Below are 27,313 nucleotides of genomic sequence, written 5' to 3' on the forward strand. Positions count from 1 at the left end.
TAATGAGACATCTCTTACTTTACCTCAGCATTAAATAGGAGTTTCTGTTTTACTTCATTTTGGGTTTGGGGTTTTTTTTATGTTAATTAATTTGTTTACTCACTTTTTGAATCAATGTAAGCTTTTAGTACTTCATATATCCCCAAGTCTGGGATCTACAGCTGAGCTACTGCCTAGTGATTTCCTTGGATGCTCCCTCTTATTTTAGAAGAGTGAGATTATCCTTCCTTATTGATCTTCATCCCATACATGATTTTACAGCTCTCTTTCATATTTCCTCTGAGGTAACCTTTTTCATAGCTAGAGTCCTTCCACATTTGATTTTTTTGTATTGAGCCTTTTTACCCACAGTTTTCCTCGTCATTTAACAGTACTCTAAGCACATACATATATATGTGTGTGTATATATATATATATATATATATATATATATACATGTACACTGATATGAAGGCTAAAAAATGTCCACAGCCTTCAAGATATTGTAGTCTAATATTGTTTTATGCACTGTTGTCCTCCCCTTCCCTAGTAATTTGCTTTACACTGGCTGCCATTAAGGACTGTGCTGGTATTCCTGCATAATTTGCTATTATAACTTCAGAATCTCTGTACTAGCTGATAGTAGCTTCTTCAGAGACTGCAAATATATTAAATGAGAATTCTTTTTGTGAGCTCTTTTTAGTTTTTCACATGTTCCCTTTCCCCTCTCTGCCATGTTACTCAGTATCACAAGACGTTACAGCAGCTCTTCAAACTTTGCTAGCTTTTGTTTTTGAGACAAAGAAGAGTTCAGAACAGTCACTGAACTTTGTCACTTCATATTCCATTCATTTGTGAATGTAATGAAGAGCAGAGCTCATCAGATATGTCCCTATGGGACCACAGTGTTAAGTTCCCTCTGGTGAGAAAAGTAATTTATTTTAATTGGTTGCCTATTCATGTCATCACTGTCCATCTCATCCCAGTCTTAACTTCTTTAAGACCCTTTGGGGTGAATTCACCTCTTGGGGTGAATAATCTTGTCAAGTGACTTTTAGGAATCCAAGGAGACCACATCAGCTGTATCTCCATATCAGCATGGCTGTTCACTCCTTCAAACAACTCTGATAAATTTATGGGAAATTCATTATCCTTACAGAACCACAAAGAATCATTCTGAATGTAGCATATTTGCCTACATATCCAGTAATTCTGCTCATTTATTAATGTTCAAAACCAGTCTGAAACCTTCTAAAATGTCTGAAACTCTATTCAACATCAGGCAGCATTGTTTGTTACATTTCCTTTCCTCTATTATCTAGGTTACTGGTTGTAGGTAAGAAACAAGTGCGCTGTATACTAAACTACTAGTTCATTTGCTTCCATTTAGAGCTCTCAGGTGAAAAATATGGTCCTGCTGGTAACTCTCCTTTAACTCTCCATGCTGTGGCCATTTAGGGCAATTTGACTTTTCATGGGTTTGCCACTCCCAAGGCTCAGTTCTCCAAAACTATTTCATGTCAGGACATTTTAAAGTCATTCTTTCATTCCTATAAAATTAACTGAAATGAGAGTTGTGAAAAGGCCAGGAGAGGAGGAAAAAAGTCATAATAACCTGTCACTTAAAGACTGTGTCAGAATGCTCATTTAAAGGCTGGACATTTAAAACCTCCTGATTTAACTTCCCATAGCACTTCATGAAAAGCTCCGAGGATGAGCAGGATAGAAAAGCAAGAGCCTGTGTCCACAACTGCCTCATTTCCTTTTCAGTTGTGTTTGTTTTCCTGTCTAGATTCAGACCTGTCCAGATTCAAAAGGAACGAACAAAAAGACAGATCATGGTGCATAGGCATGTTTTTCTCAAATAGGATGAGCCTTCACGAAATGAAAGTTTCTGTAACAAAGGCTCTTAGACACTGGGGCTTTTTATACATTGCTCATATATAATTTAGCAATGAGTAGTTACCAATGTAGTTAGTCAGTTGTGGACCCAAATATCCAATTACTGCAACTGGCACACAAACAGGGTAATTGTACAGTGAATGCACTCATGTATTGGCATTCGTGCTAGGGAGCCTGGTGTCACCCTTTCAGTGCTGTGCCAGAGTAGGGATATTTCATCTTGCTTATTAACACCTCTGTCCTTGAGTAAGTCTTAGCACGTGGTTTGGGGAGAAAACATTCCGGGTTTTCACAGAAGGCAGCTAACAGTGGAACTACCACAAGATAGCTGGAAACCAGGAGACTTAATTCTCTCAAATTCAAATGACATAAAAGTTAAATTTGCTAGCTTCTTTGAGCTTTCCCCTCTCAGTTCTTTCTTGTGATAATTCTATTCCTTATAGATGTTGAAAAGTCATGGTAGCCTCATCAGGGAGAAATCTGCATGTGACTAAAACAATTCCACAGTGAAAACTGAATTTTCTGCTTTGCCTTAATAGAATATTAGTTTAGTGTATGCCACAAAATACAAACCCAGATCTAGTGCAAAACAAATTTCAGAATTCTTCATGTTATTCCTCTTGACACTTAGGTTTGGCATGAGAAGGGAGAGGTGCATCCATCAAGTCTGTGCTTGTGCAACAGCAGTATAAAAAATTAGGCAAATTTTTCTTCAAGACACAAGTTCATGTGGAAAGCTAAATAATAAGAATAGGTTGTTTGGGCAGTTGCAAATAAATCAGATCAGAATTTCATTCCAAGTGGAAGTGGGGTATATATTCTTCCACAAACTGAAGCAATGCATTTCTCTTCACACATTTCTGACTGTAAATTGTTGTGTGGGATGTCTAATGACTTGGGACAATTACTGAATAAAATTGCACTGCAAGAAAGGAGATACTTCTCGTGGGATGCAGCAAAGGTAAAATCACAGATTGTTCTAAACTGCTAGTATAGAACATACCTTTATAAGCACAAAATATATGTGTACTTTTGCCTTGATACATTATCCTTAGAGTGTTCATCTTTTCCCCATTAGTCTCCTGGATTCCTGCAGCGCACAGCTCCCTTCCATTGGTCCCTTATCCTAAAAAGTAGCTGATCAAAATCCAGACCATGTTTATCTTGCTGGAGGCAATTAGTTGGGACCAGCTGTCAAAGCCACAGCCGGTTCCTAGCACATGTGTGCAGCCTGTCAGCAGGCACAGTAACAGCATATGCCTTCCAGAAGATAATGACACTGATCTTAAACTGAAATCAGGTTTTGTTGGGTAGAATAACACATGGAGAAACAGATTACACCATAACCAAATACTATGATATTTCAATAAATTATTCAACTTCAGGTCTATTTTCTGTTTTGTAGACTGTTAGCACAGCAGCTGCTTGTAATATAAGCTCAGTTTATCTACGCCCTCCCAGTACTTAGAGGTTTGAAACTTCTTTTGAATTTACTGCCATCTCTATTTTTAAAAGCTCATTTATCAGATAAGCGCAGCTGAAAGACCAAGAAACCTCTAGACTTTGAATGGATGGATTAAAGTGTTGGGCACAAGAAGTGAAGATTTTTTCCAATTATGCAACTTCCCCTGCACATCAGTTTTTTCAACACTCTGTCATATTTAGAAACTGTTTTGCTACAGTATTATTAGAAACTGTAGTTAAGCGTTACTTATGAAAGAAATGAAAAATAATGTTACCCATTTGTGAGCCAGAGCTGTCTACCTCCTACTGAATGAGAACTATCAAATAATGAAAAGCTCTTTCACATTTATAAAAACACTCCTGTTCTAATTATGTTCTACATCAAGCCTTGTAATTCCAAAAAAATTAATGATGTAAAATTGATAAAGAACAAATGAAGATTAAGCTCACAGAGATTACTAAATACAGGTCAGAGATGGGAATATTCCATTCCAGGAACAATTATCAGGATTGAGAAACTTTTTCTCTGGGCTGAAATACATTTCTGGGGATGAGCTTTACTCCCTTGCATTCTCAAACATGCTGCCTCCCCCTGAGATGCTACAACAGCCCCAGAAAGGAACTGCAAAGGACAGAGGGTTTTCTCAGAAAGTACCTTTAGGAAGAGAAAGTGTTATTTTTAGACCTGATATGACCGAAGCAATTTACCAAGAAACAAGACAACCATCTGGGAGGGAAGTCCCAACCCAATGCAATGATCTCTTCTGAAACTGCAAAGTAAAAGAAAAGCAACAATGAACTGCTAAAGCTTTGAGCCATTGGTACCTGCCTTACCTTGCAATGAACAGGGACACAATTAAAAGCAGTCGAGGTAATATCTTGGAAAGAAGCAGCACAAGGAGGAGGCTTTCCCCTTTTCTGAATCACTGGTGTCTCAAGCTGGATTTGGATGTGTGGATGTTTTCTGCCTGTGCATCATTTTGATTGTAAACTTTGTTTAAACCAGTGCAAAACTCCTGAGCAGCAGAAGAGCTCAGATTTTGTTATTTGCTTTTGAATCGCTGAGTCCTAGATTATGGAGGTGATAGCCTCTTTAACAGAGGCTATACTTGTCTTTAGAGAAGGGAAATAGGGCTGGAAGCTCACAAGTGGAGTAATTTTGAAACTATCTCCACACTAAATCTTCTAAAATTATTGCAGCAGAAGAGACAAGATCATAGCAACCTCTCTCTTTTTTGGATAGCCCTCTGTGAAGTGCAAGACAGAGAAGAATATAAGCAAGGGAAAAAATAGGAGATAGGAAAGGAAAATTTTGAACAGATTATGAAAATTATCCAAGTAATTTCTTAAATGAAAGTAATCCTTGACTATGAGCAGCAGAGGCTGCAAGTAGATGAGACTTTTGGGTAGAGAATTCCTCTTACTAATCAGAAAGAGAAGCTCTGTGCAAGAAATCTAAAAGAAGAGTAATAGTATTAGTCACTCCTCATGCTCTGGGATTAACTTCTTTCAAAACACTGATTACAGCTCTAAGTACAGCCCAAAACTGGAATTTATAAATCAGACAAGAAAGTGGCATTTTTAGTAGTTCTGTTTCAGATCCCAGCCATTCTCTTTCTGCATAACCAAGATCAGCTTTTGTAAGCTTATGAAGTTCTACCATATATAGTTACTCATCCTGTACAGTGAATATTCCCTGTAAATCACACTGTGCTTCAGCTGATTTCACAGCTTATTGCCTAGGACTGGAAGCTGTGTGGGGTATGGCAGCCCACAAACCAGCTCAGGCCACTGCAGACCTCAGTGAAATGTCTTTATTTGGCTTTTAAATCACATCAGGCATCTGCATACAGAGGCCAGGCTTCAAACAAATTGAGCATGGGTCTCTTTTGCCTCCTTTCCTGTGTTTGCCCTCCCAGCTGAAACAGAACCTATGGGAAGACACAGGGCCAGGATTTGCATGGGGCACAGGGTGAAAAGGAACTGTGAAGCCTGACCAGCCACTTCACTGGCCACCCTTGGAAACCCTTGGCTCTTTGCCATGGCCTTGGCTTTTTGCCTTGCCCTTGCCATGGCCAGGGGAAACCAGTTTTCAGTTCTGAATGTTCAAGGTCAGTGATAGCTAAGCAATAAATTATGACATAAGAAGATGCTGAGCCCCTGACTAATGCATCTGGAAAGAATAACACAGGAGATACATTTTTGGAAAAATACACGAGGAATTAAAAAGCAGAAGCAAGGAAGATGTCAGTCAGTGGACAGCCTTCTGTAGAAGATGCCTAGTCTGATTTTTTCTTAAATTACAGCCTGAAAATTTAAGCACATTAAACCTGACATAGAAAAATTCCATGGATGCTTATTTAACAAGCCCGTGTTTTCTCTGGCCTGTCAAGGAACTAAGCTGTAAAGTCAGTTCCTGCCTGGTTCATGTCCAGATATCTAGAATTTGCACATTGCAGGTGTCCAGAGCCATCTCCAGGGTCTTAGGAACATGAGTTGGTTTCAGAAATACTTCTCCCGTTCTCTCTTTGCCTTTTCTTTCTTGTGCCTGAATATGTGTGATGAATCATGGCATCCCTAGGCACAACTCCAAGAAGGTGCATGTTTGTCCAGCAGAATTCACGTGACTTTAAGCTCTTGTCCAAATTAAATGTTTAACCACTGCTTAGCTCATACACTGCCAAATAAAGGTATAAGGACTAATAAACCCAATGCTCAATGGTTATAAAACTGTGTGGTCAGACTAACAAAGCAAGTGCTCATCCTGTGCTGAATCTGAAGAAGAAGGTTGAAAATTTGTTAACATGGATGATGTCGCTAGAAAAGATCTAAGAAAATTTTAGACTTAAATACTAGGAGACCAAAGCTCTTCAATAATTACATTTCATTAAAGTCATTCAGAATGTACAGCAGATAGCTGAGGTGAAAGTGAATTTATCTCAGTATATACACAGACACTATATCATCCCTATGTTCATTTAAAGTTATACATTCAAAGAACATGCAAACTGCCTAAGCACAGAAAGCTGAAAACAGTAATATTGAGGTTATGCATTCAATCTTAAATGAGTCCCTTTCACCATTTCTTAACTAGTAATAAAACATTTCTCTCCTTTTCTCTACTTATTCCAGTGTATCAAGTAATTTATTTTATATTGCCACCTGGCTCCAAAGGAGCCATTTTCCCTTTGTTTCTCAAAGCAGTTGTTAGTGCATCAATAGATGCCCAAATATTAATATCAAACAGTTTTTTTGTTGTTTTTTTTTTAACGGAATAAGCATCATTGTTTCTTTTATATTGTCTCTTCTTTCCTCTGTTTAAATTACAACTTTGCTACTTATAGCCCAAATTAAATATTTTAATTTGAAATGTACATAGCTGAATTAGGGTCCAGCTCACTTCCTATTCAAACCTAATGACTCAAATGAAAAGTAAAATGAGACATTTTGGTATCTTTCACTCACAGCTTCAGCTTCCTTTTTTCTCTTCCTTCTTATATTCACTATATAATTATATTGGTTTCTGAAGGAGATGGGAATTATCAGACCACATTGTCTGTCTGTTCACCTTCACTTTCGAACCCTCTGGCTTAAAATACTTTAACTTGAGAGAGCTCCTGATCTCCAAAAGATTATATTTCTATGCATTCTGGGGAGATAGCAGAGAAGAGACATCCAAATCAGTCATCCCTGTAGGAGAAAGGTGGAAGTGTGAAGTGGGTTGTTACTCCCCCCCATTTTGCCAGGCTGCAACCCCTCTATTGAAGGCAGTACTTGCGAAGCACAGATAGCAATGTTGGTAGCTGGGTATTACAGAACACACAGAAGGATGAGTCAGGATGAGTGTGATAGGAGCCTTAGGCAGATCAGATGCCAGACTGGAAATCAAGATTCACAAGTGACAACTCACAAACTGGATGTTCTGTTATATTTTTATTTTTATTTTTATTTTTATTTTTATTTTTATTTTTATTTTTATTTTTATTTTTATTTTTATTTTTATTTTTATTTTTTTGAGGAGGGGTAACCAGTTTGATTCACAAGTCATGACTTGTGAATTTCCAAGTTCTGATGTGGAATCCACATGAGTTGGATAAGGATTTGGCTGGGCTAAATCTAAGCAGAAACTTTGGGACTTGGTCCAGTGGCTGTAAGAGCTCTCTTCTTCACATCAGTTCCTCCCCAGATGGCAAATTAGTATTTCACCAGGGTACCACCTTATCTCACCTGGCCAGGTGTGAAAGCTCATACCAAGTCCAGCTTCTAAAAGTACCATTTTACCTGGTGCTGGATTTTTCCCTCTTCCCTCAGTGATAAATTCAGCAAATCTTTCATTTTTGTTTCAGAAACATTAAACACCAAATCCCAGGTCTTAATGAAAGCTGCTGTATGTAATGTCTTATAAAAGTAGGACAAGAGATATAAAAATCAAATCCCATGGCCCACTCAGTTGTGGAAATTTCTTTCATTATAATACCAGTGCAGCTAGCATAGCTCAGCTACATCAAAATTGCTCACATGCCTGTTCCATTTTCTTCTTCACAGCAGCTTTGCCATTAAAAAGAAAAAATAATTTTAAAATGTTTTGTCCCTTCACTGATCCCACAATTACACTGGCCAGCTTCTCCAGTACCTTTAGATAAATCCTACCTAGCCCTACCCCCTGGTTTTGAGTACATCCAGCTTCTTTCAAGTCTCTACCTTGTTTGATCTCTCCCTCCTGAGGAAGGACTGTCCCTCTCCATCCCACATCATGCCAGTTCCAAATCAGCTTTTCCTTGTGAATACTGAGGCAAAAAATGCACTGAATACTTAAGCCTTTTTTGCTCCATTGTAACTAGTGCTTCTCCTCCACCCATCCCCGGGTCCTGAATTTACTTTGAAACTAACATCCCCAGAGTCTATGCTCCTGAGTAGTTTCAGCTCCAGCTGGGCTTTGGCCTTCCTAATTTTGACACTAACTTTCTAACACTGCTCCATCTATACTCCCTACCCTTCTTTCTACATCTTCTCTGCCTCCTTTTTGTGAGATAGTTCAATGAGAAGCTCCCCACCTAGCCATGCAGACCTTCTCCAGAAGTTCAGTCTTCCCACATGGTGGGATCATTCTTGAGCTCTCAGTAAGTTACCTTTAAAAACCAGCCAGCTTTCCTGGACACTCTTCCCCTGCACAGCAGCTCCATAAGGGATCATGCCAGATAAACCTTGACCAAGTCCCTGTTTGCTTCCCCAAAAACCAGTGTCCTCTGCTCACCTTCCAGCTTTCTTCTGTGCCCCAACCTCCAGCATCTTGGGGTGTGATTCATTAAGAAAATCATCACGTCTGTACTTCAGCACTTTATTAAGCACAACTACACTTTGCTTAATATATGATTATGAAAACATTGTTCTGTAAAAGCAAATACACATTTGATTGCATTATGGGGGCAGGGAAAAGTTTGCAGCATAGTGGTAAATGGAGCCTTTTTTCCTTGAAAACAATAGCTTTTCTGAAAAAACTCACTCAGGGATAAAAATAGTATAATTATGGGGATAAAAAAGATGGCAGAAGTTTGCCAGGCTGGGTGGCTAAACCAGTACAGTCTGCACTAGTGAGACATGACCTTAATATCATGTTGCACTTCAATAATGTTTTTATAGCATCTGGAATCTTCAGTGCTGAAATTTAGATCCGAAAATGTAAAACATTATGAAAAGGGCTTACCTTTGAGACTTTTCTTATCTGAAAGATTTTCAGACTTCTTTTTCTACAGGAGAAAAAGATAAGAGCTCTGTCAGAGCTGCTGAGTGTGGTAAATGTGTTTTAATCAAGTTGTAGTCTGCAGAACAAAAACATAAAGGTGCAGAGTGTTGGTTTAATTATTGCCATCTGTATTCTTCCTTGGCCATTCTATTTGATCCTTGTGGCTCACACTGCAAATTGTCATTACCAGAAACTAATTTTAGCATCATAGATCCTAAAATTAGATCCTTATTCTGGGGGATGAAGGAATATGGATAGAAATGCCAATAATTCTCAGGAATAACTATCATAGAAATTTAAGAACAGACAATTTGGCCCATCTAATCAAATATTTCTTATTCCAGTCATATGTATGAGCCACCAGTAAGGTTTCCTTTCAGAGCTCAGAAGTTGTATGGTTCTTTGTTGCTTTTGTTGCAGTAGAGTGAAATGCTGCAATCCTCATATCAAAGTATTTTGAGTTTTAAGGACCATGCAGAAAATATTTCTTCCCTAATGCCTTATTCCTTTGCTTTCAAAGTTCTAGGTTAATAGTGTTTGTTAGGCCACATTCGTAATGTAATCTCTGTTCACAAAGCATTATTTCTTATTCCCTATCTTACCCTAGTTGTCTTTATCTAATCAGGTTTGCATTTTGGCACTCATGCCTAAGTACCTGAATGCGACCAGCAAGAACTTGATTCTAGTATCTACTGGAGCATATTATGTTCTAAATAATCACTCACCCCTTCCACAGAAAGCCGCTCATATTTCAATTTTAGTTTAGCTTTATTTTTTTCTGTTAGGGGCACTTGCTATATCTGCCCAAGTATAAAGGTTAGAGACTGACCCAGGAGCAATGGACTGGATGGAATTTCCCAGTGCATCACGTTCTACCTATTCAGTATTGCCGGAAAACAACCTGCATCTTCCTTTTCATGAACTGACCAACTTCTGATTTAAAACTATGTATATTCTGTCGTCCCTTTTTTCCACTGTAGTTTCAAAGAAACCAAAACCTTATTGTTCTGATTGTTATAAACCATCCCAGCTTTCAATCTAGTTTTATTCACAGACCATAAATTCCTGTGCCAGTATTGTTCTTGAGCACAAGTGGCTCTTTCCCTTCCAGGTGTTTTACCTGTTTAATATTCACAGTGAGTAACCAAGTCCTCTTTCAGCTTTTGCTTTCCTAAGCTGAGCAAGCTCTCTAGTCTAAAACACTTTCCATTATTGAAATGAATTATCTGCACCTGTTCCAGTCTGAATTCCCTCTCACTCATTCACTGATGCTCAGAAGTGCACGCAAAACTCCAGATAAGGTTTTGGCAGTCACTTATACCTGCATGAATATCTCTTTTTTTCCTTACAATTACTTCAATTGACAAGCACTGTGCTTCAAGGTAGCACTGCTCATTAGCAGTTCACAGTCTGATTCTGATCAGTTAATACAGCCCAAAGCACTTATCCTCTCTGTTATTCCCACCTGGCATTCTCACAACACCTTTCTCCAAGATATTTCTGCAGGAATAGTTTCATTCATACAACTTTAGAAATTTGAATGCTAGTGCTCAGACTCGTCAAGTTTAAAGTATCTGTCAAAGGCAATTTTGATAGGTACATCCCACTGCAATTCATCCCATCTATCTCCAATAGATCTCTAGTACTAACTTGATGTCTCCACCCAAAGGTCACTCAGAGTCTGGGATACATGGGCCATATTCCCATGGAAATATTCAGCCCTTGCCTAAACATTGGGGCCATTTTGTCACATGCTAGCCCTGTAAGTCCCATTTCCTTCACCATCTTCCCAATTCTCTCTGAGATTACACCATCCCTGACCGACCCAAACATGTAAAAACCAAAGTTCCCACACTGACAATCAGGTTCACCCACTCTGTGTAAATACTGAAACCCTCAGCCATGAATTACCCAACACTAAAGAGACACATAAGATGTGTTTTCACTGAAACCAGTTGGGATTGAGAAGGATGAACTGGAAGACAGCAACAGAGATTGGAAGGGATATTAGTAAGAAGATAAGGACTGGACTACTGCTCATCTTCCTGGAACAACTGTATGGACAGACCAAGACCTGAGATAGCTTTAAAGTTTGGTGAACCAGAGAGAATACAGACTATGGGACAACTCAAGCCATGGCTCCAAGAGGGCTAAGAGGAGCTGCTGAGGAAAACACTTTCTCCTAGATACCAAAGAAACAATTGAAACTCCCTAGCATGGCCTTTCTCACTCAGAAACATTAAAGATGAACATGTTTATTGGCATTTCTTTATGATCTGAGCACAAGCCTTTTTTCCAGGATAATTTCTCAGATCATTACTGAGTATAGCATGGGAAGGCAAATCAGGACCAGAGCAGTGTTTGGGAAAGAACCTGTGACTACAGTTGCCAGCTTTTTCTCACTTTTTGAAATGGGCAAAGCCAGAACAGACATGGGACAAGCCCATACTATCTCTGTAAAAGTTGTTGTTGCTGTCTAAAAGAAGATCACGGTTAGAAATTAATAGACTCTTTTCCGTGTATGAAAAACCCAGAAATCCAGCCGTCATGTCTGATTTGATATGCAGGTCAATAAGGTAGGACTAGGACAACAGAGTTCATTCCAAGGCTAGGGAAGTAGGACTTTCTCTGAATCTGCTTATCTGGGTGTTGTGGTTTGCTTAGCTGTCTCTCCAAGTTCTGCTCTCAGGTACACTCCCATCCTTTGCCCTGACCACAACCTTCCTGTTCATATCACTGCAAGTATTCTGGAACTTGGAAATACTAGGAGTCACTTTTTCAATTTATTTGGTTTTGAGGTGGTGTTATTGTTGTTGTTGTTGTGTAGCATTTCAGCCTAAGGAGTGAAAGTTGATCAGCGTATTGCTGACCTATTTAGGTGCAGTCACCAATCTGCTTCTATTGGTGAGGGTCAGCTCTCACCTGATGCATTTGGACCCCTCTTGCATCTGTCAGCTTTGAGGCTGCTGTGAAGTCTGTCCAGACATCCAAGGTTATCTTTAGGACGTGGTGGGCTGGAAGACAGATGGGCATCTCCTGCTATGGCATCTGACACATGGCTGAGAGGAGAAAGGTAAAGTAATTCTTGCACTCTGGAAGAGTTCAAAATCAGGGGTAGAGCTGTGTGGGACCACACTAAAGTAGTACACTAGTAGTACACTAAAGGATTCCCAGCAAATCCTTATAGTGTCTGAATAATTTTCTTGTACAACACTGATTTTTTTGCAAGAGAAGAGACTTCTGCCAGCTATGGTCTCTCACACCTGCATTGCCCTAGCACCAAGGAATTCAGGGTGATAAGAAGGTCTGTGTGTGAGTAGCAGCCTGAGACACCGGCCTTGCCAGTGGTTGCCCAGAGGCTTGAAAAGCTTAAGAGAGGCTTGTCTACAAGAAAAATCATGATTTGTTACTCCTCTTGAGAAAGTACCGTCTGAGTGAAGAAAGCCTCCTCCAGATACAGCACTGAGCTTAATTTCAAATGACTGACATTTTTCCTCACATTTTCAGGTTAATCTTCAGCCACTGACACAATATACAACTACAGGTAAGCTACATGCATACCATCTTTCTATTGTTGGAGTGATTTAAAGACTGTTAGAAGTTAACCGTGCATGTCTCAATATTACAAAATTGCCAGTGATAATGCCCACATCCTACTTCACAATTTTCAGACAGTGAAGTTCACCATAAAAATGTGCTGCAGATATGCTAGAAGAACCAGCATTTCTCAACTTTAATAAACCCTGCTGCTCCATGCTAGAGAAGTTTTTTTCAAAGTATGTCATCTCAATGCCTCTGAAAAATAGGGCATTAGATATGTTTCACAAAGCAATAGAAATTCATAAAACTGAGATTGTTCTGTATTTTTAATTCTCTCATAGTCCATGAATCCACCTGGCACTTAATACATCATAAATGCTATAATAAGCATGTCAATGCATGCATCTATTTAATTTTGGCAAGTTCTTGATTGCAGTCTTTTGTATGGAGGCAGTTGCAGATAGGAATTGTGACAGACAGTAAATCTAACTGACTTGAATTGGCAACAATAGCTGTAATGAAGATTTGCATTTTTAAAGGCGTGTAATTAACACCAGTATTAGCTTCTTCCTCCAGCTAAAAAGTCAAGCTCAACTACCTTATGCTGAACTTGTGTTGGGTTTTGTATTTCTTTTGCTTTGCTGACAAGTATAAAGCATACAGATCAGCTGCTGCCCAGGTACTGTTTTGAATATTGCTGCTACAAATGGTTAACCCAAGAAAAAGCAGGACAAATGAGTACATGTGCTGGGAAGCAATGAATGGAACAATGGATGGAACAAATACTTAGTTTATCCTAGGGCCTGATCCTATCTACCCTTAGAAAACTTGTGCTTTGCTCTGTTTTCTATGGCAGAATTACACAATGCATAAAGCAAGAAGAATTTTCCTTCCATCGTTTTTTCCCTTTTATTGTATTTTATACGCACATTCACCTAATGCACACAATATCAAACATAGAAATGGCTTTGGTGTTCCTTACGTTCCCTCAGCCTTTAGACTCTCAGTTTGAGCACACCTCTATGAAGGCATGACATACAATCCTGTTATTTCAATTTTTGTAAATATCACCAAATACTTAACAGAATAATCTTATGGTAGAAAAAGTACTAATAATAATGGTTTTGAACACCTTGAAAACCACATATAATCAAAAAGTCTGAGTTCACAATTTTTGCAATGCTCTTTACTTATTATTTCTATAATTTTTTTATTTTCCAGATATTGTTTCTTTAGCTAAAATCTCCTTCAGCTTGTTTAAGAAGCTAAATAATTGCCAGTAGTAACAATAAGGAATTATTTACTTGAGCTTCGTCTGGGCCAGAACCTGAGGTTTCTATTTAAAGTTTACTCAGTTCTTTGTCAAACAAAGCTTCCATGAGATTTGATTGGTCCTTGCCTTTTGAAAGCTATGAGTATAAGCTGTTTTATAGGATGCAGAGCAGTTTAGGTGAAGAATTCATCAAACTGCATGGAGAGTTAAAGGCAAGACTAAGCATGAACTTTGTAGATGCCACTGTGGGACATGAGATGAAGTTCTTCCCAATCTATGACACAGCATGGAAATTTTGGTCCTGTAAATTAAAGTTCTTCACATGTCTTTTAAATGCATGGTGTTATACCAGAAAGCTGTTTTGAAAAATCCTAAGTTGAAGGATGCCATGCAGTAATCCTCTATGACCAGATGAACTGTCCCATTTTAAAATAGAAGTTTAAGAGCCAGATTGATTTTTGCTCCTGTAGGTATTTCTTTGAATTATACTTATGGTTTCAATGGGGAAATCATTCTATTCATTGTTTTTCTGAGCTAGTACATTACAGAATCACAGAATCACAAAACATTCTCAGTTGGAAGAGATTAATGTTCCATGTACCTCATATTTAAATTAAATGTTGCCATTAGCTTTCAGTTTGTTTATAAGAAAGTACATTCTACAATTGAAATTAATATCTAGCGGGAGACTTCTAGAAGAGTGAATTCACCAAAAGGAAAACATGCTTGACCAATCTGACATCCTTGTATGGCACAACTGACCAGGTAGATGAGGGAAGGGCAGTGGATGTTGTCTACCTTGACTTCTACTTGGAGCACGGGAATATTTCCTTCTCTGGTGGGATTTGAAACTTGCCAGGGCACAATCCTGCACAGGCAGATCTAGGTGAACTTGCTTGAGCAGGAGGGTTGGACCAGATGACCCCACTATGGTTCCTTCCAACTCCAACCATTCTGTGATTATGTAGTTCTAGGATTCTGTGAGTATCGTTAGTGTTGTTGTGACATCAATTCCTACAATTCCTTGATTTTTTTCCCTACAGAGATGCATACACATGATTAGAAGTGTGACAAATCAAAAATTGATTCACTGAGTCCATGAGAATTTAGAAACATGGCAGCATGTTTTTCTTCTGCATCCTAACAAAAGGGTGAAAAACTAAAAAGGAGCAGCTTCCAACCTAAACTTTAGAAGGAGAAACTAAAACCAAAAAAGCTAAAGGTAGAAAATTAGATATGATATGATATGAAATAACTTCTAAGCCTTACAGAAAAATAAAGTGAAACTAAGGCAATGCTACTTAAACATCCTGAGGAAAACCACACAAATTAAAAAATCTCTATATTTTTGCTTACTCTTATTTCACGTGTGTGATCTTCCTTGCTCTGAACAGATAGAGCCATTCACTGCATGCAAATATACCTTATCTTTTGATTATGGACACAACTCCATTTTGCTTGGGCAAGTCAGTGGCATCCCTGAATATGCAAAGCAGTCAGAAAAGTTAGAGCCCCTTTCATCTTCTGCCAGCTAAGGATGTGACCCCTGGATACTTACATACAGAAGGAGAGGCAAAAAAAGTATGCTGTCAGGAACAGTCTCCATTTGTCGCTATTTTGTTAGTCCTAACTAAACTCTAACCTTTTTTTTCCCCCATAATGTGCATAAGATATGTCATGTAGAAATCAAAAATATTCTTTGTGAGCAGGAGCAATTCTGCCAAACAGCTACATGGGAAAAAAAAGATAATAAAATGACCAAAAGAGGGTCCATTTTCACACTCATTTTCCACAAGACGCTTTCACTTTAGCTTGAAGAGGTATTTTGGGGCAGGCCAGGAAGGAAAAATAAAAGCATCTGAGCAGCCAAACCATCGCTTGCTGACACCACTGGCACTGTGTCAGCTGAGGTGAAGGTAGCAATTCAACCATCCCAGACAACCAACAACTTGTGAACACCGTGGCCTGGTATGGAAGGAGAAAACTCTAGTAGGACAATTCTGCAAAAATCTTATATATTCCTGCTTTTGACAACATCTTCTGTATGATAACAAAGTGCAAAATCATTTCAGACTTCACTTCCATTCTTCTTCATGAATAGGTGTACTCGTACCTGTTACAAAGAAGGTGAATATTTAAAGACTAAAACTCATGGTCAAAATAGATGAAATAAGCATAACTACTCACTTCAGACCTAACAAGTGAGTCAGCAGTCAGATTCTATTTCCTTTGCTGAAGTCAGAAAACAAATTAAGCTGACAGCATGCCTCTAATGGTGATGACATCACTGAGAGCAGAGTTATTTTCAGTCTCTACAGCGCTGGTAAAGGAGAAGCGTAGAAGTGAGAAAGGGAAACTTAACTTTTTATTCATACAGACTCCTAATATATTTGCTTTGCACTCCCTCCCCCCCGCTTAAGTTAGGTATTTTTTGTTACTGTCATTCTGTGTTTAAAAGTACACATGCATTTTTCAGAAGCTTGTAAATATATAAAACATTTTTCTTTCTTTCTTTAGGAAGCACCAAAACATAAGATTTATAGCAATTTTAGCCTTGTATGAAACAAGTCCTCCAAACACTTTAAAATTGCATCTAAATAAACCAGAGAAGAGTCTAAACCACTTGCCAAAATGTTCAAAAGTGACCTTATATGAAATCTGTCAGTCTTCAGATGCCAAACCTGTGAGACCTGTGGGCAGTATGCAATGTGGCTCTACATCTGCAAAAATACCTTTCTCTCTCAACTGCACTGCCTTTATTTAAAGTGGAGGTGGAAAAGCTTCTGATTTTGACAGCACAAAAACTGCACTTTGAAGAGTTTTCTAACTTGGAAAAAGAAGACTTTCTGGGACAGAGGCTGAGAGACACTATTAAGGTGGATACAGGGAGACTCGAGGGGATTTGGGGAAAAGCAGGCCTTTCTACATGAGAAGCCTGAAGCACAGAGTGGCATAAAAAATGCATGAGGCTGAGAAGCAGTAGAAAAAAAGATGCATGAGTATACAGGCCCATGAACAAGATAAAGGAGAAAAGGAAGAAATAAACGACCAAGTTCTGCCAAGCTACAAGGTTGAACCTGAATAAGAAGCAGAAAGAAGTGAGTGTGGACGTGTTGAGGGAGACGGGAGCAGCCTGGCTTTGTCAGTGAGTGATGAGATGTGAGGTGATGACAATGTTGCAGCAACAGGACTGCAACTCCTGGTAATGGCAACAGACAGGAAGGAAATACTGAATTGCCAATATGCAGTTCCTGAAGGTACATGATTTAGTGAGAAGCTGATGACTTGACCAGGACGATTAGAGTTTGGTTTCTTATGCAGCAAATGAGAAGTTATTGAGAGAAGGAGAAGCAAAGTTTTGGATGCACCACATAGAATACGCAGATAAATAAAAAAATAATTTTAATATATTTTCCTGACCAGGAAAGATGAGTTATGGTAATCAAGGAAATAGATGCATATGAGGTGGGTGGACACCTCAGATCTATTTAATACAATGCAAGGAGAGCAGGCAATCTTCTGCCAAGTGCCAGCTTTAAGCTGCATAAGAAGGATGAAGAATACCTTGAAAGAAATACAAGAATGAAGTCAAGAAAACCATGTCTGTCTTCAGAAGATAAAATGGAGAAGAAGAAAAGTACAGAGGACTAAGAGGACCGAGAAAAGGCAGTCAGAGCTGGCTGGAAGGAAATTAGTGACAGATTTCCTGCTTGTCTCCAAGGAAAAAATAAACCCAGTGTGGAATGCCACACCTCAGAACATTCATGATATGACATGTGGTGAATATAAAAGGTATTTCTGTAGACTAAAGCATACAAATTTGGTCATACATGAGTGGTGCATTAAGGAGCTAATAAAGAATCTCTCTGTCCTGAGAAACTATTAAACCAAAAGAAATCTGTAGCAATGAAGTAAATAATTAAGGAAGCCTTGCAACAGACCAATTCAGCACTCTCTGGAGATGGTCATTTTATTGCAACTTACACTCCCTCTTAACCAATGTCATTAGTAGAGGTTCTAGGAAGCAAAAATGAATGAGGCACTGAAATACTGTAGGAACACTTTCAACACTGATCAAAGCCCTCATCATAGCTTTTGTTCAACTAGGGCAAGCAGCTCATTTGTGCACAGCAGAGGAGCATTCATTCTGATAAAGCAGGCAAAATAACATCATTCCTTCCTGAAAATCGTGATTTTTAAAATAGCTTCTTTGAAGTCAGACAAAGTTTCAGTTTTGCTGAAAGTGAATCAGTAGAGGAAAAATATAATCCTGACAACATTTTTTATCCTTTCTACAATCTGTGGTGATGTGATACCAAAGATTCTATTTATAGGTCCACTCATGAACTGAAAATTTACTTCTTACTGCAAGCATTAAGCTAAGCCATTGGAAATTTTATCCAGTTGTAACAGATTTAATGAGACAATTAATGAGAATGGTTGTTTGTTTCATTAATCTTGTATCAAGTGACTTTAAAAAATACTGACAGATTTTTACAAATGTTTAGAGCATCTCTCTGGCTTATCACATTAACACAACAGCCTTTACAATTTCCTGTGATTCACTAAATATTGACTCAAGTATATATAGATTTAACTGGCTATTCAGATCCAAGACACAACTGCTCCTTATGCTCTTTAAAACAGTTCTGCTCTTTCCCCTGTTTAAAAAGCCATCTTCTATTCTCAGCATCCCCTCTCCATTTTATCCCACATCTTACATTAGCTTCCTTGGCACCTACTGAAGAATGACCAACAAGCCAAAAATCTTCCACAATCTCCCCTCCTCCAGTATCTTGTCCATCTAGTAGTAGATCGAGTCCATACCACTCATTAGTTTAACCCAGAACCTCCAACAGGTATCAGCACAGACTTTAGTTTCTGACTCATCTCACATATGTACCATTTTGCAACACTGAAGTTCTAAATAAGGGACCACATCTTAACACAGTCTTCAGCTGCTCTGCAGTACAGAATAAATGTTACTGCCCCCTCATCCTGCTACTCCTTTTGGCAAGGTTGTGACCCTGAAGCAAGGCCTTGAGTATGTCTTTGCTCCATCGAATAGGACAAAGTGGGTTAACACAGCCAGGGTGGAAGAAGTACTTATGTGGGGGCACAGGGTTGTTTTATCTAACATATTTCTCTTCCAGATAATGCTTCCAGAGCTGTCTTTCATCACATTCATACTTCCCTTCAGTAAGCGCTGACTTTGGGGGACGGAAATGTGCACTCACTGTGGAACTGTGTCATTGCAATGTGCTGAAATTATTGCTGGGGATGTAAAATATCCATAGTTAGAGTAGGCACCTTTACACCAGTAAAAACACTCGTGGGACACAAGGAAGGGTGCTGGTATGCTTTGAAGTTTGATAGCTCCCAGACAATACTGAGTGCTGAAAAAACACTTCAGGGCAAGTCAGTTGTTAGTGAAGTTCCTTTTTTGATGTATCGAAGGCACAGAGAAGTGTGAATTCATCACTTCACTGAATCACAGAGGGGCCCAGGGCTCATACAAGCAGCTGAGGAAAATACCACCTCTACACAGCCTCTTGTACAACGTACACAATTATGATCCTTATTGATTTACATCTGATGATATAACAAGTTTTACTGATCATTAGAGAACATTTTTGGACATGATCACAAACCTGGGTCCCCTCTGCCACTGCTTCATTCTCCACAGGGCAAAAGGCAAGGCACAAAAGTGAGATGGTGATGGAAAAGCGAGTGAACTGTCTGGAGGGAATACATGGATCCTTCAAACCAGTACAGGTAACAAAGTCTGTTTTTAAGTATGATCACTTCAACAGCACATATTTTGGAAAATATCCCTAGACTACTGGGAATGAGCATCAGGTGTTATCAGGCAAGATAAATGGCAGCTGTTAGCTCAGCCTGGAGAATCCTGTTTGGTATAATTAAGGGTCAGTAAAGAGAAAGTGATGCTTTCTAGATTTAAAAGGGATTCTTGGCTAAGAGATGCTGGATAACCTATAAAAAGAAGTGGAGACTAAGATTGCTAGACTAGATTTGGTAAGAAGCTTTCAAAGAGACCAAGGCACTATTTAATTGGGAGAGCATAAAATCAAGAAATTTAGGTAGTAAGGGTAAATAGCAAAAAAGTGAGATAAACTAGGCTTTGCTTGTCAGTAGGCTCTTTAAAGCAGACCTAATTTGATAACAGTAATAAAAGGGTCTGTGACCCTTAAATTCCTAGATCTGGGGGAACTAGGGTCCAAAAATAATGCTGTGGCCTCCTCTAGGCCTTGTGTGTTTCATAGCAACAATTTTTGAAACTGATGAGTTTTTATTGCTATATTTTATAATATAACATCATATTCTACCTCTATCACCACTGTTTTTGTTTTTGTTGTGGTTTTTGTTTTGTTTTTTGTTTGGTTGTTGGGTTTTTTTGTGAACAGCTATCTTGTGCTGTATTTAACCCAAGAGAACCCTGACCCTCAAACATTTGTTCATACTCTACCATTTCTTTTTTGTCTCAAAACACCACAATCTGAAATTCTAATCTGCTTCTCAATCTTCCACTGCAAAGGGGTGACAACTCGCTTTCAGCATTTGACAGCAGGTTTCCATGTAATATTTCAAAGCTCAGCAAGAGGTTTCTTATATTCTGTGGTGAACAGGATAAATTTTGTCATTCAGAAGATAAATCTGAGCTATCTGTATGTACAGAAACACTAAAACAAGAACATATGTTGGAGACAGGTATGCTGTAATGAGAGCATATTTTATTGAATTCCAGATTTCCACTCAGGATGTAGAAACCACAGGCACAATTATTTCCTGCTAGCATAGTGACCGCAGATAAAACTCAGATAAGTAATTCCATCGAGCCTGATGTATTATGCTTTAACCTTTCAGTCCAATTTTATGTAAACATACTTACATCCAGAAAAGCTATAGTTTTAAGCAGTGAGCCAGACACTGTATCTCTAACATATATAGGATTTAGAAGCATTCTTATTGTCATGATCACATTTACTACACTTGCAGGATTAGAACTTCAAAGAAGAGCCTGCCAGAGGAAAATGCAGGAAATGTTTGCATTCCTGTATGATTCCATCATACAGGGGCCTGTAATGGTGAAAGCACCCTTCAGCAGATGTTGTTTGAAAGGTCAGGTTAAATCTTAATACACAATAGACATTCATTTCAGTTCTTCCCTTTTTGGCTATTGATTATAACTCTGATTCATACAGCAAATCCTTCTGCTGTCTCCCCTATGACAACTTGCACCAGCTGGAAACTTCTTGCAGCACTTTGTCTTTCTTCCCCTGGTCTTTGTCAGCTTTCCAAATACGACTGAAACCATCTTTCCAATACCCCAATGAGGTTAAGGAGATGTTCTTTACACCTGCACCTAAAGGTCAGAACAACCAATTATAACTAGCACTAAGACTTCCTTAATTTATTTTGGCAGGATGTATTTATGCTTCTCCAATCAAGGCCTCCTCACACTTTGGAAAAGATCATGAAGAAAGACTAAGTCTCCTTAGATGAATCTCATCTATATGAAGTGACTGACTAAATTATACAATTGTCCTTTGTGTTCTGCTGGGATTTGAACCCAGGTGTCTTGAGAATAAGAGACTCTCTTTGTCTATTAGCTATACAAATAAAGGGTATTGATTATTTTTTAACTCCTTGAAGCTTTTTTCCCATACAAATTCAGATAGTACCTTCAGTATATTTTCCTGTGCATTAAATTCAAATTGTACACCTCAGTGCTATGGTCATAATACTTGAATAGAATTTCACACTTTTGCACTGTATTTACTGTTTCATATTCTGTTCAGAAGATACTGCATCATAATTCCCACGTAATGCACCACTAGACTTTCTAGAGGAGTGTCAGATTGTGGAGTTTGTTGCCACAGTTTTGTTTGGTTTTCTCCCTACTTTTATGTGTATTTTAAAAATGCAAGTTCAAGTTCCTAAATATTATTCTGATAGTAATATTAGTGAACTAATTTTGTTTTATACCTAGCATTTTGGGGACCATGACTATGGTGATTTACTAACTCTGCAATTAACTCTGCACTAATTGCAGAGTAAGTAGCTACAACTTGAAAACTAAGCAAAGCATCATATACCACCAACCATAAGCAAGCTTCCCACATATTCATATTCTACAATTTCTGCCACATATATATCAAGAGGCTGCCCATGTAAAAAGACAGGTAAGTACTATTAAGCTGCTGTCTCCCTTGCAATCAAGTGACATTTTAGTGAGGTTTGTTAGAAACAAGAGGAAAACAAATGGTGCAGCATGTGAAGCCCACCTAATTCATATGACAAGTTAATGGGATTTTATACAGCACTGTCATTTCAGTGCCATATGCTACCCTTTTCCTAACAAACAGGATCAAATTTTCTGTTGCAATGCATATAAAATATCCGTGTGGATGCACCACAATTGCAACCACTTATGCAAAGGTGAAATCAACGCCCACAGCTGAGCCTGGTGACAGACAGTTATTAGCAGTGACTGCAGTCAAGAAGAGATATCTGTGCCTAGAGGAAGAGAGGGTAAAGGAGAGGTCTGCTACCACAGGTGAAAGCATTACCTTACTTCGGCCTGAGACAAAAGAAATGAAAAATAGGAGCCACTGACTTGAGGCAAAATATCTTCAGCATCTTACCTCTTGCTGGGAGGATGATCCAACTCTGAGCTTAGCAGGATTTGAAAGTCAGAATCCCCTGCAACTCCCTGAGATTAACTGATATGTTTGTCTTCCCTGTGGAGACACTTTCCAGATGATTTTCTTTCCCTGAAGTCTGTTCTTGCATAGTAGCTCCTATTCAAATCCTGATGCAGCTTTCTTTTACAACATTTAAATAGGTGGTTCGATAATACTGAAACCCCTGAACAATGAAATGGCATACTTCTACCAACTCTGTGCTTCAGTGCCTGAGAAAAGGCCAGATTCCTATTGTTTGCAGCCCTCTTACCTGCTAGTGCAAAAGAACTTTGCCCCTGTTTTATTTTGAATTTGAAAGATCCATAGAGGGAAGAACAAAAGAGGATTTAGGTAAAATATTCAGAAACTATAACCAAACTATGACCTCCCCCTCTTCTAAAAAGAGTTTAAAATTCAAACAAGTAATTTAGAATATTTACCTATGGCAAGAAAGGACTAGACAACTATGAAAGGAAAACATATTATGTAGTTTTTTTATTTAGAGGAAGAAAATCTTTTATAAAGAGGGACTTGTCGAACTATGTTAAATGCAAGCTTATGTTTGGTGTAGTTTTCTTGTAGTGATTGCCACTTTTCAGTTCTCAGGTTCTTTCCCCTAATGGCATGTCTCAGATATAGTAGTCAATGTGTAGTTAATGCAGGTACAAATGCATGAGCTTTGATAAAGTCAAGTGAAATGTCCCTGTGGGGGAATAGAAACTTGTATTTCCAGAGGAATGTAAGGTAACATTTTTTTTTAACATTGTGAATTTTTACATGAACTCAGGGATTTATTTTTTTTTTAAGTCCTGATTTGTGTGTCAATACATAATGTATGCCTGCTGTAAAAAAATTGTTTCATGTTCAACATTCCAGCAGCCAGTTTGAGACTCAAGTGAGCTGGTACTGATCAGACTATGAAAAATTATTCCTTGCATTATGATTAATATCACAAATCAAAAATTATGATATTAAGCACAGAGGATGCCAAGCACTACTGAATTATCTGTTTTCTATTGCCTTGTTCTAAATTTCATACTATTAACCAGTCAGAGTTCTGCAATTTGACCACTTTGGAAGGAAGCAGTCGCAACTCCTCTTCAGCCTTTAACTGAGTGGGTTGGTTTGTGGGGTTTTTTTGAGGACAACAGAAAGTAAAAAGGGTAGGGTAAGTTTTGATGTGGATCTGTTCCCTGATATAACTCACCACATGACAGCACAAGCAATTGCAACCCTTCAAAAGAGAGGCCGATACACGGGCCAGACTGAACTGAAGTGAACAAGGGGAGGGCACATCTGCTTCTCCTGGCTTCAGGTGATCATTCAACTATGACCTTTTACACCAGGTATGGAAGTCTCTGTAGGACCAGCTGAAGACTGAATCATTATGAGCAACTGCCTATCCACTCCGTTGTTCCTCTTTATAGATAGGTATTTATGCTTACATGAACATGAAGTGGGATCAGAAATGCTACCAAGCAGAAACAGAAGCAGCCTGTGTTTATCACAGTGCACACACACACACTTTTAATTACTAGCACACTTGCCATTCCTCCCACTCCAAAAAACCTTCCAAATATTTAAAGAATGATAACTTTTATAAAGGATGGAACAAATCATGTGACCTGTCAAAATCTAGAAATGCTCGGGGCAGTGGGGACTGTGGAAAACTGAACTCAAACAATTCTGGAAAGTTTGGCTTCAATAGCAAGAAGCCTGACACCAGTGCTCATCATCTTCAGTTGCTGGTCTCATGTTTCAAGGATTGAAGGATTCTTCAGCATCAGCCAAGCCATCTAATGTTGCAAAACGATGGGTGTTTATGACAGTACTTAGCATTTTAGGAGAATAGGGTCTCATTTTTTATGTTTGCATACCAGCTAACAGCTGAGAATAAAGAGTAAAATAAGGGTCGTTTTCGGAACCTGTAGGGTTTTGAGGTTTTTTTACAGCTTTATCGTCATCTCTCTTGGCCTGTGGAAGTATGACTTTCCCGCTTCGAGGCAACTCCTACTAACACACTCCAACTACTACTTAAAACAGTGTTGCTACAAAACGAAATTCCGACACCTTAATTCTCTTCCCTCTTTGCCTAATGATATCTGCACAACACCACATCTCACCCGCCTCTCGACTTGTCCCTCCGAGCTTGTTTCTGCAAACAAACTCTCCGTGTCTCTCACTCCTCGCAGCCCGGGGGACGGTAGTAGCCCTGCAGCCCCGGTTCCCGCAGCGCCTCTCCGTGCGGCCGGGCCCGCCCCGGCGGCGCCGCTGAGGGCGCAGCCCCTCACGGGCACTGGCCGCACACAACGCCGCCGCTCGGGGCCGGGCGCAGGCGCAGGCGGACCCGGGCCGCCGCCATGTCGTGAGCGGAAGCCGGGCCGGGCCGGGGGAGGGCGGCAGCGCGGCCCCGCCCGGCAGCGGGGAGGGCGCGGGGGAGGGACGGACGCACCGCGGCGGCGGCAGCGGGCAGCAGTCGCCGCAGGAGCCGCCGCCGGAGCCAGCCGGGCTGTCCCGCGCCCTCCGCAGCACTCGCTGTCTGCCTAGCCGCCCCCGCCGGGTAGCGGGAACGCGGAGCGCGGAGGCTGCGGGAGCCGGACGGGGAAGATGCCCCTGGCGCAGTTGGCAGACCCTTGGCAGAAGATGGCTGTGGAGAGCACGGCCGAGAGCAGCGCTGAGGTACGGGGCGGGCGGGGGGGTGCTGCGGAGAAAGTTGTGAGGAGAGGACGGGACCGGGACCCCCGGTGCCGCCGTCGCTCAGGGGATGGGCAGAGTTTCCCCCTCGAGGTTTCGGGGCGGGTAGCGGGCGGGGGCCGGGCGGCAGCGGCTCGGCGGGGGGACGCGGCGAGCGCCGGCCCCTGCACGCCGCTTCCTCTCCGGGGCACTGACTCACGGCCGGCACCGGCCGGGACTCCCCCCGCCCCCACTGGGCTCGGGGCGTGTTTCCCGGGACCGGGCTGCTCCCGGCGCGCTCCCTCCCCTTCCGCCCCGTTCCCGGGAGGGAGTAACCTGCCTCCGCGGTGGCCGCCGGCTCGGGCGCTTTTGTTTCAGCGCGGTGTCTGGTTACTGTCATAGCGAGTTTCCTTTGCCAGGGCGGCCCCGCCGCCTCCGCCGGCGCGGCTCGGGGTGGGCAGGAGGGCCTTGCCCGGTGCCCTCGCCTTGCCCGGTGCCCTCGCCTTGCCCGGTGCCCTCGCCTTGCCCGGTGCCCTCGCCTTGCCCGGCGAGGGCCCCTTTCCCGTGTGGGTCCCCGCCCGGTGCCGCTGCCCCCTTATCTCGGCAGGATGGGGTTGCCGGCAGTTTCGCAAGCATTTGGGAAACCGCAGGGACGTGAAGGGTGGTGAGGCATGGGTGAAGCTTTGCGCTCGGCGGCGTTGCCGGGAACATCCCCGGGGTGCCACGCAATGTGGATTTCCCGCTGTGGTAGCGGGGGAGTGCGTGTTGTGCCTGTCCTTGTTAGGCAGGACGCGTGTCAGCTTTCCTAGGCTGGAATAATGAGAACGGCTGGAAATTAGAGTCACTTGCGATCGAGACCGTAGAAGCTTTCAGCTATTTTAATTTTTTTCCTTCTACTGTTGGTTTGGATCTACGTAAACACTGCACCTAAAGAGTCAGTTGTTCTCGCTCCGTGAGTCCCTAGAAACCCTCAGTGCGTGTTCTACTTTGTGATCAGATAACATTTGAAAAGGAAAGGCTGCTTCTGACAGTGCGGCTTCGACGTGAATCAGCTCCAGCTGATACGCAGCCAGGCTGCTTCAAGTGATGCTGGTTTGGAACGGTGTGGACCCAGGCCAGCTCACAACAATTAATTGCAAGGTTAGGACTCTCTCCTTAGTGCGAGGAGCAAAGAGAGACCAATGCAGAGTTTCTGCAGTATCAGGATTTGTCCTTTTGATCTTTGTCTTATCATCCTTCTGCTGAAAGTCACTGTATCTCAAGGAGTCAGAAGAACCTACAGGTCAGATCTGATGGGCACATATATCTTTTAAATTCTTGCCAGGTACTGTTACAGGTACTTACTTTTAAATTCACGCTAGTTTTTCACTGACTTCTGGAATAGCGATCTTAGATGATTTTAAGTTGGGAGCAACTACAGTAGTAGTGTGATGCTTGAGGGTAGGGCATAAGGTGGTAGGGGAAAACACTTAGATTAATAATTTAATCAAAAGAACGGTTGCTGTAGTCTCTGATGCTCACTGCATGTGGTCTAACTTCAATAACAGTATATATGCTAGAGAAGTAGAAGAATAGATTTTTTTTTCAGGGTGTGTACATGCATGATAATACTTTGTTACTTGTTTCAGCCTATTTCAGACATAATTTGTTTTTAAATTGCTGACATAAACTTCTTGAAACAAGTATATTTTATCACTTCCTTAAAAATAATTAAACTTTTATATTGACAGGAGTCTGCAGTGGTTTATCACCAAAAAATGTCTAGGACCACTAATAAAACATGAAGCAGCATGAACTGACAGGTTTGCACTCCAAGGCTCTAGTCTAGAATAAACAGTTCTTGAAAAGACCAGCGTGCACCTGCAAAAACTTCTCAGATAACACTCAAAAGCAAAATGTTACTTAGAAAGGTTCCTTACATGAAATGACTATTTAAGAAAATATATTTTAGTAAAAATAGATAAGTTTAATTCAAATACATAGACAAGTGACCTAAATACATAACTTAGAATTTTGATTTGCATGAGTTGTTTA

The 27,313-nt window shown here is 40.4% G+C and overlaps 1 protein-coding gene and 1 long non-coding RNA gene across 10 annotated transcripts in view; one reads left to right on the forward strand and one right to left on the reverse strand.

Moving 5' to 3' along the window:
* The window catches only part of LOC107212054, a 75,482-nt gene extending 50,539 nt beyond the window's left edge, over positions 1–24,943 (reverse strand). For 7 of the 8 annotated variants that reach the window (XR_004496166.1, XR_004496165.1, XR_001524386.3 and 4 more), the window contains exons 1-2: positions 24,730–24,943; positions 9,050–9,092 (exon numbers count right to left, since the gene is read on the reverse strand). This is a non-coding gene — a long non-coding RNA (uncharacterized LOC107212054). The remainder of the gene's footprint in view (positions 1–9,049; positions 9,093–24,729) is intronic. The other variant, XR_001524383.3, reaches the window with a different exon arrangement.
* Positions 24,944–25,051: 108 nt separating this feature from the next.
* RPS6KA3 (ribosomal protein S6 kinase A3) overlaps positions 25,052–27,313 on the forward strand; it is a 74,029-nt gene continuing 71,767 nt past the window's right edge. For both annotated transcript variants that reach the window (XM_015634703.3, XM_015634712.3), the window contains exon 1: positions 25,052–25,285. In XM_015634703.3, coding sequence (XP_015490189.1) covers positions 25,214–25,285 — 72 coding nt within the window. In that variant the 5' untranslated portion in view covers positions 25,052–25,213. The remainder of the gene's footprint in view (positions 25,286–27,313) is intronic.

Source organism: Parus major, chromosome 1 (genome assembly GCF_001522545.3).
Source record: "Parus major isolate Abel chromosome 1, Parus_major1.1, whole genome shotgun sequence".
Lineage (NCBI taxonomy): Eukaryota > Metazoa > Chordata > Aves > Passeriformes > Paridae > Parus > Parus major.